This window comes from Chelonoidis abingdonii, chromosome 8 (genome assembly GCF_003597395.2).
Source record: "Chelonoidis abingdonii isolate Lonesome George chromosome 8, CheloAbing_2.0, whole genome shotgun sequence".
NCBI classification, from domain to species: domain Eukaryota; kingdom Metazoa; phylum Chordata; order Testudines; family Testudinidae; genus Chelonoidis; species Chelonoidis abingdonii.
The window spans coordinates 55,443,446-55,452,986 of NC_133776.1; the positions used below are offsets into that span (position 1 = coordinate 55,443,446).

Below are 9,541 nucleotides of genomic sequence, written 5' to 3' on the forward strand. Positions count from 1 at the left end.
AGAGTCATGATCTGGAAAATATTAGGCTTTAAAACGTTGGTAATACATGATCAAGCTCATTTGTGAAGTCCTATGTATACAATATTTTTAAAAGATGCAATAACACAACTGTAAATAGTATATATTTTGCATAACTAAATGCTCTTATTGTCTTTTAATCAGCATTGATGATACACTTCAGGTCAAGATTACAGACAATGCGCTGTCTCGAGACCTATTCCCCATGGACTATCATTGTCTGGGAGATAATGAGAACAGGCCAGTGCGGTGGATGGCTCTTGAAAGCTTGGTTAACAATGAATTTTCCAGTGCTAGTGATGTGGTAAGTTATATTTACGTTTTCTAAAACAATATATAGTTATATGGATTTCTTCCTTTTAAATGTTTTTTTCACACAATTTATTCATGAAAAAAGGAATTGAATTGACAGTGCTGAAGACTGAAGTCCTTTGTGCATAACACATATATCCAGAACCAATACTGGATTTACACTGGCGCCAGGCCCACGGCCGAAAGGGGCCCTGGCCCGCTCTTCTCTGCCCTCTGCTCTCTCCTGTGGGGTCAGAGAAGCTTGATGCTGTCGTCAGCAGCCTGTCTCCTCCCCTGCCTCTTTCCCCAGTGAGCTATATTCCCTCCCCCACTCCCTGCTGCTGATCAGCCGGATCAGCTGCTTGCCGGCAGGAGAAGGGGAGGAGGAGGGAGCCTCAGCACCCTCACAGCTTCTGAGAGGAGGAGGAGAAGAAAAGGCAGGGGTGAGACCTTGGGGAAGGGGCTGGAATTGGAGCATACCCCCTCCAGCCCCCTGCGTGAGCATCCCCATGACCCCAGCCCACACCTCCAGCCGCCACACACCCCCTCACATGCCCCGAGCCCCCTGCCCTGAGTCCCACCCCACACACACAGCCTCCTGCACCCCCTCACACACTTCCAGCCCCCTGTTCTAACTGCTGCACTCCCCTCACACCTCTCCCGCCCTGACTCCTGCATTCTCCCCCTCACGCCCCCCACAGCCCCTGACATGAAATCTGCACCCCCCCCACACACACCCCAAGCCCCCTGCCCTGATTCCTGCACCCCACCCCTATCCTGAGAACCAAACAGGAGCTGCCCCACATAAGTGCTCCACACGCCAACCTCCTGCCCCAACCCTGAGCCCCCTCCCTTGCCCTAGCTCCTGGCCAGACCCTGCACCCGAACACTTTTTGACAATATTTGGAAAGATCATTAAGTAGTCTGTCGAGACCCTCTGTGATTTTCAAGTGGTCTGTGGAAAAATAAGTTAGACAACAAGAACAATCAAGGTACCTCACTTTATTTTCATTTACTTGCTATTACTTATAGGAGGAAGATGAAAAGAAAAAGAATGAAAAATATGAGCGGGGGGAGATAAGAGAGAATGTTCTTTTTCTTGGCTGAATCCCAAGGAGGAGCCCCAAAAATGAAGCTGAGCACAGGGCTGGTGGGCCCCACTAACTCTAAATCAATCACTGGCTGTCACGTCACCTGGGCTGGGGATACTATCAGGGTGCCAAGATTTGGGGATGCCCAAACGCAGTGCCCAAAAATTTTTTTTACACTACAGTGGAGTCACAGCCTACACGGGGGTTAGCTTCTAAAGTCACCGCGTAAGAGGAAAATTGTGTATAGCGAAAATTACCATAAAGTACAGTATACACTAGAACACGGGTCCTCAACCTACGGCACACGTGCCAAAGGCGGCACGGCACGCAAGCCGTTTTTTTAATGGCAGGCTGCAGGTCCCAGTTGCCGCTGAGCCTGCTGCCTACCTGGGGTTCTGTTCACTTAGCCGGCAGCGAGCTAAGCAGGGCCAGCAGTGGGCCAGCTCCTGCCAGCCGGGGTCCCAGCCGCCAGCCCTGCTCAGCCCACTGACGATCTGGGGTTCCAGCTGCCGGCCTTTTGCCAACCAGGGTCTCAGCCACTGGCCCTGCTCAGCCTCCTGCCAGCCTGGGTGAACGGAGGGCCAGCTCCAGGCACCAGCCCAGCAAGCAGCTGCTTGGGGTGGCCAACGGTGAGGGGCGGCATGTCCGGGTCTTCGGCGGCAATTCGGCGGCGGGTCCCTCACTCCCTATCGGAGCAAAGGACCAGCCACTGAATTGCTGCCGAAGACTGAAGCGGCAGCAGAAGAGCTGCAGATCATGATCGCGGCTTTTGGTTTTTCTCCCCCCTCTTCTTTCTTTTTGCTGCTTGGGGCGGCAAAAACCCTGAAGGTGGCCTTGTGTGAATGGCAGGAGGTTGAGCGGAGTCACCGGCTGGGACCCCAGCTGGCAGCTGAGTGAACGGAACCCCAGGCCGAAAGCAGGCTCAGCAGCGGCTGGGACCCGCAGCCTGCCATTCATTCATTTATTTATTTATTTTAAATCAGCTTGCCTGCCACTTTTAGGTTAAGGACCCCTGTTCTAGTGCATACTGTAGTTTATGGTAATTTTCACTATACGCAATTTTCCTCTTACGCGCTGACCTTGGAACCTAACCCCCGCATAAGATGTGACTCCACTGTATTCATTTTTGAAAGTTTATAATAAGCAATGCTCCAGGGGGGCAGGGTGGAAGTTTTGCCTAGGGTGCAAAATATCCTTGCATCAGCTCTGGGTACTGTCAGCTGATACCCACAGTCTCCAACCTACCTGGGCAGTACAGCAGACATGGCCCTGCCCACTAGTTTCTCTCCACTCTCTAGTTCACCCACCATTTACCCTAACCTCCCTTAAGGCTTAGCCCTCTTACTTTCAAAAATGATTGCTTGCCCCTCTCCCTGCCTCTGGCTTTTCTGACAGCCCTGTTGCCAGGTAGCCAGTTTTAGACTGGAAAACAGGACCTGAGTGTCCGGTTAGCAGTGCTGACTGGAAACTATGGTATGCAGCCCTAACATAGAGGGATCACCTCTTGAACGACAGGATTGTTCACTCCTTTCCCATTGTGGTTTGGCACTTCTGAGATTGCCAGCAAGGGTATCGAGTGTAGTAGTGTGTTTGACACAGACACTTGTCCCCTAAAGTAGAGGAGGTAACACATTCTGTATATACCACTAAACAATTATGAAATGTTACTGACATTTAGTCACTGCTACCCTTTAATAGCCTGGCTTCTATCTAGAGACCTACAGATGAGCAGAGGACTTGCTGGTTAAATCCTGGAACTTTCTAAACAGTTCACCCAATTTCAAGAACTGGCATTTTCATGTATTCTGTGTTTTCCGTGAATCTAAGATATACTGTCCCTTCCACCCTGATTGTAGTGTCCAGTGGTAATTGTGACGCTGCTTTTCTTGGGTTGTCTTCTCAGAATGGAAGCGTGTGACTGAGCTACAACAGAATAATTTGGCGTACTTTTCAGTACTGCTCCTGTGTGCTGAGAGTGGTTTCCTGAGCAAATTACCCTGATGGCCTTCAGCTTGTTATACAGCTGTATGTAATTTTAATGGTTCAGAATTTATATATTGTACAAACCCTTACATTTTACATTCCCACTTCCTTGAGACACATTACTTGTAAATTTAATGCTCAGGGCATTTAATGTATAATATATTAGTGTTCTTTTTACACTAAGCATCTTCAATACTTTCATTATATAGAGCAAGCTATTAAATTGTTACTCTTATCCCCCAACACAACTGTCCAGTCTGTAAATCACTGACATATAGACCATACCATGCATTAAAAAAATTCTCCTTTCCAGTGTGAGATCACATTGCTCTTTTCCGTCTGCCCTGAGTTTCTGATTGAAGGCCCTGTTCTGAGAAGTGAAAAGAAGCTCTTGTCCAATACTAAGTACCATTCACTCCTGTTGGTATCAGTGGTTGTCGTGTGCTGATCAGCTTGCAGGATCAATGCCTTACACCTTTTCCTTCATTAAGACTTTCAACAACTAGAGATATTGGAAAGAACTGTTTTCAACAATCAGTAGTAAGAGTGACCGTGGAGTATCTTGGTTAAGATTGTGCAGTAGTTTGAGCACTAGCCAGTGATTAACAACACAGCCATGTGGTCTGGTTTTCCTGCCAAAGGGTAATTTCCATTTAATGATGTTACCTTTACAATTTTGATGCAATGAGGTGTTGTGCATTTTTTGAAACCTCATGTTCTATTTTAGAAGTCTTCTCAAATTTTCCAACTGTGTGTGTACATAACTCGTATTCCACTGAAGTTTCCTGTTCTCTTCCATGTTGCCATAGTTCTTGTTAGTAATCAAGACTTTGAAAAAGGGTCAGCTTTACCTCAGGGTTATTTCTGTATTAGCATAAAAAGTTCTAGGTATTTCCTGTTCTAAAGTCCTGTTGTTTTGTAAATTGAGTAGATTATTATCTGAAATAGCCTGCATTAGCCGGATTTGCTGTATTCAGTAGAATCAGTACAATGTATCCATTTCATCTCCAATATTAAACCTTCACTAGTATGAACATGTCCTGTGAAGATCTGACTATAGGTAAAATTTTCAAGTGTAAGTGACTTTAGCATCTGTGTCCTAAACTTACAATGGGACTTGGGCGCTTAAATTGCTTAAGCACTTTTGAAATTTTACCCCGGACCAGTGAAGTGCTCTTGGTTAGGAGATACCATGAGCCATGGTGAAGGTAAAATAGTGCATGTCTTGCCACTTTTGTGTCATAGATGTGTATCATTTCTAATATATAAAATAGAAGCTGCATGGTTTATACTCACCCCTAGCCACTTGAACACTGTACTTATCAGCTCCACTTCTTCTGTTGAGCCCCTTCCCTGGAACTCCCCAGTCTACAAACACTCCTTTTTATCGCTGCTGAAAAATAACACGATAGCTAATGAATTTCCTGGCATTGACAGAATTAAGGCTTATTCTCAGGGGGTGTGAAGAATAATTATAACGGCGCCTTTTAGGCTGAAGTCTGTCCAACAAAATTTGTCAATAGAGCAAGGGGGTCAGAATGTAGTAAGGTCTCTCTTAAGAGATCCTACAGATTTAAATGTGCCCCTTTAACATGCCATACATAAATGTTTTGATTTATACAGAATAAATGCAGCTACCTTTTAACATATAGTAGATCATGTTGTTAATAAATTGATAGTACCATAGCTAACTACTAGAATACTGTAATGTGCCCAGATTAACATTCCTTCATCATTTTAGGAACATGAAAAGAAAGGCCTATCCACTCTACCTAAATTCCGTCTTAACGTTTACCTTAGTCCTGTTTTACAGATCTATACCCTTCTGTCTGCTCCTCCAAAAACAAATGTTAGGTATCAACTGCATGTAATACATTTATGCATAGTGGTATCTGTTGTGCACATTTAGGTTTTGTCTGCACTGAGAAAAAGGAATCGGTGCTTTAGCAGTTTAAATATGGTTCAGACACATTATGCTGAACCCTCTTTAGCTGTTTTTCTTTCATATGGCTTAGCTGATTTTTTTTAAATGGTTCCTACAAGGTTTTTTTCCCATCCACAGCAGTCAGCCAAAGTGTTGGAAAAAAAAATAATAGTTCGGCAGGAGCCGTGTTTTTATACTGTTTTCTTTCCAGGATAGATGGGGCCTTTTTCCTTCTTTGTGAATTTTCTGAGACAATATAGTTATAAAATGGGAAACAACTACATTGTCACTATATAAAGTAGTTTTACTTGAATTATGTGTTTATCCAGTTTCCTAAATTTTAGTTTGCTGCTTATTTCAAAACTCTCACCAGTGTCCATTGACTATCAACCCTTTTGTATTTTTTAAAAAACCTGTGTTTACATCCCTGGGCAGTTTTGGGGGCTCAATGGGCTCAAGCGGCAGAACTGTTTCATTGCTGTTTAGACTTCTGGGCTAAGGCTGGAGCCCTGGGCACCTGTGAGGTGGGAGGATCCCAGAGCTCAGGCTCCAGGCTCAGCCGAGAAGTCTACATGGCAGTGAAACAGCCCCATGAGCCCCAGAGCTGAAGGCTGAGATGTGTGAACCCCTGAGAGAGAGACAACCTGGTTAGAGAAAATTGAGGCAGAAAGTGCCTGCAGTGCCGTATGGTCAGAAGGGGGCACTTCAGGGCTGGCATGCCCTGTGATACATCTGCTGAACAAAATACAAAGTTAGTAACTAACTCACCAAACCTGTTATGGGGATTGATTTGCACAGTGTTGTGAAGATCTGAAGTCCTGTGTAAATATAATTTTGTTACATTCTCTACAAAGTAAACTGTACTGTACATTGTTATTTAAACTTAGTGTTTTTAAGGGTTGTGTAATCTTCAGATCAAACACTTTATAGAAAAGCAGCATTTTATTATTCTATATGCATTTTGTGATTTTATTTGTGTGTGTTTAAAAGCTTCGTGCTGTCAGAGCTTTCTGTACTGTTGGAAATTAGATCCAGTTCTTGTTTCGAAGGTTGTTATTCCCATTTAAATGTTCAGTGATGCAAATGAGAAAAGTCACTTTCCTATCTTGGGAGAAAAATTATAGCAGCACCACAATTTAACATGAAAGAATAGTAGTTGCCACATTTGTAAAGCTCTTTTATCTTCCTTATCAAAAATATGAGGAACACACATTAAGTTTAAATAGTTGTTTAGTGTGCATGACTAATCTTGTGAGAGAAATGAAGCTGACAGAGGCCCCAAGCCCTACTGTACTGCTAACTTGCTGCTGTGTAAAACACGTTTTTTTCTAGTGGGCATTTGGAGTAACACTGTGGGAGCTGATGACTTTGGGGCAGACTCCGTATGTGGATATTGACCCTTTTGAGATGGCTGCATATCTAAAGGATGGATACAGAATAGCTCAGCCAATCAACTGCCCTGATGAACTGTAAGTGTGGACTTATTATGAGGGGGGAGGAAGAGTGGTTTTTAGTCTACTTTTCAGGAAACCTTTTTTAAATTCAGAGCAAGCAGAGAATGCTACTTCTATAGACAGAGGAAGTCTCAATTCAGTCATCCTGACCTGGTTGTGTTAAATGTTCATGTAGATGATGCGTTGTTGTTGTTGTTAAAGGTCATACTCAGGCCTTGGCTACACTTGCAAGTTGCAGCGCTGGTAAGGGGGTTACAGCGCTGCAACTTACACAGTGTCCACACTTACAAAGCTCAGCCAGCGCTGCAACTCCCTGTCTGCAGCGCTGGCTGTACACCTGGTCTGCTAAAGTCCAGAAACCATGGATTTGAATGAGAGGACAAGTAAGCCCCCCTTTCCCCTTTCCCCAGTTGACGCGTGGTGCAAATGGCTCTGAGTTACTGCTGTGCAGATGGGTGGAGGGTTCAGTTGTATTTCCTAGCTGTCTCTCGTGCCTTTCCCAAGTCACAGAACACTGATGGGATGCAGAGACGACAGCCCCCTTGCCTTGTGACACGTGTGGGAATACTCTACCATGTTCTCTCTGGAAGCGCGTTTACTGCTATGTGCTTAGTGCTTGGCTAATTGTGTCATCTGATGCTAAAAACAGTCTTTAAAAACAGTGCATCCTCTGCACTAAGTATTTATTCTCCCTGTGTTTTTACAGTGACCTTGAATATCTGCTCCATCAGCCAGACTTTGAAAAATACAACTTAGGAAAAAACCAAGGAAGAGAAGGAGGAGATGATGAAAGCAGTTATGATCTGTATTCACAGATAATAAAATTTGCAAGACTGGAGGAAAAGGAAGAGGCTGCCAAGAAAAAGGAGAAGGCTGCCAAGAGAAGCACAGATCGGCTGCTAAGCATCATGGAACGCACACAGACCTCATGCAGTCAATGCAAGCATGAGGCAGAAGCACTACCGTGCCTTCCTCACTCATCCAAAGTTCAACCCATTGTGCCCCACTGTTCCTCAAAACACCCTTCTCCAGCATCGCTTCTTACCACTACCAGCGCCCAACACCATACGTTCACCTACAGCCCTGTAACTATGGCCTTGCCCTATGCACTCACCCATTCTCCATGCAGCATATTAATCCTGAAGCACAGGCATTGCACAACACTCAAGGAAGGACATATTCAAACCTCTGACTTTCTGCTCATCACCCTACCCCCCTGCCTGATTTATGTACTGTCCATTTTAATAAAGGATTTCTTGTTTCTTTTAAAACAGTTTTTTATTTACAGATTAGAGTAACAATGACTGTAGCTTACAGTAACATAGCGCTATCTGCAAATCATTAAACATCTGCACTAAAGCTGCGTGTGAAGGCACCAACATTCTGTTGGCTGTGTCAGCCTCAAATTGCTTCCTTTGTAAGGACCTAATCTTAATTGCGTCTAGCTCATGTAGTCTGGTGCTCCTCAGCTAGCCATGCATACTAACGTTGCAATTTCCCTCCAGGCTTGACCTGTTGTGGTACATGTCGTTCACTGAATGGTTTCAATTCCCTTGACATCACAAATCATGTATTGGAGGAACAGAATCGTGTTATAAATTGGGATGCTGCTTTCCGCTCATAGCTTCTCGTATGAATCTCCTACTCCGCTTTATTAAACGGCAAAAGCTCACTGCAGTCATTTTGCACCGGCTCAACTCTGTAGTTGAACTGGTCTGTTGCCTGTCAGCTTCCTTGTATACGGTTTCATGAGCCAAGGCATTAACGGTAAGCAGAGCATCTCAAGGATCAATGGCATTCGACGTTCCCACTGTGATCTTACGGTCTGGGAAAAAAGCCCTACCTGCAGCTCTTGAACGTGCAGACTGTTCCAAAGATCTGCATCTGCACATACCTTCTCAGGCCATCCGTGTAATGTCAGTGAAACGCCCGAGTGTCTCACAAGCGGGTGGAAACCATAGAGAAATACCCCTTTCGATTAATGTACCGGATGCCAGCTGGGGTGGTGCCAGAATAGGAATATGGTCCTCTATTGCTCCTCACAGTTAGGGAAACCCATTTGTGCAAAGCCATCCACAAGTCCTGCACATCCCAGACTCACTCGTTCTTCCAGGATGCGATTAATGACCCTGCAAACTTGCATCACCACTATTCAACGGTCACTTTCCATCCAACTGGTTTGCGACGTCGGTAGTCTGTCGCGGATTGCGACTTCCAAGAAATGCCACCCGCTTTCAGTGACAGGGAGCTCTCAGTTCGTGTCTGCGCTGCAGGTTGGGGCAGCTCAGCAACAGCAGTCCCATGAAAGTGGCTTTCTTCTGAAAGTTCTGCAGCCATCGCTTCGTCATCCAGATTGCAGGACGAGTGATCCCACCACTCAGTGCTTTTTTCCGAGCCCAAAGGCGGCATTCCATGTGCTGAGCACGTCCGTACTGCCTACAAGCAATTAGTGTCAGCGCGCATCAGCCGAATCAGTTCATCATCTGAGCTCTCCTCACGTCACTTTGGAGGCATAAGGAATAGCTCAACTGCCAGACGTGAGTGGGCTGGCAACATGCATGCATCCAAAAAGTCCCAGCACTCGGGCTCCTTTTCCTACTAAATCGACGCGGCAAGACTCACAATGGCAACCAAACCGCTCAAGGGAAGCGATGCAGCACAGTGTGTTGGAAAGGAAGCGGAATGATCCTCGCACCCTCGTCCCGCTCCACAACCCACTGCGCCAAATAGGGACAGGTGGCTGTGTGGATTAGCTACCACCAAATGCACACTCACAACAG

At 45.4% G+C, this 9,541-nt stretch overlaps 1 protein-coding gene across 2 annotated transcripts in view; it reads left to right on the top strand.

The window, feature by feature from the left end:
* The window catches only part of RYK (receptor like tyrosine kinase), a 147,039-nt gene that overhangs the window by 132,772 nt on the left and 4,726 nt on the right, over nucleotides 1-9,541 (top strand). For both annotated transcript variants that reach the window (XM_075068621.1, XM_032769798.2), the window contains exons 13-14: nucleotides 163-322; nucleotides 6,640-6,776. In XM_075068621.1, coding sequence (XP_074924722.1) covers nucleotides 163-322; nucleotides 6,640-6,776 — 297 coding nt within the window. The remainder of the gene's footprint in view (nucleotides 1-162; nucleotides 323-6,639; nucleotides 6,777-9,541) is intronic.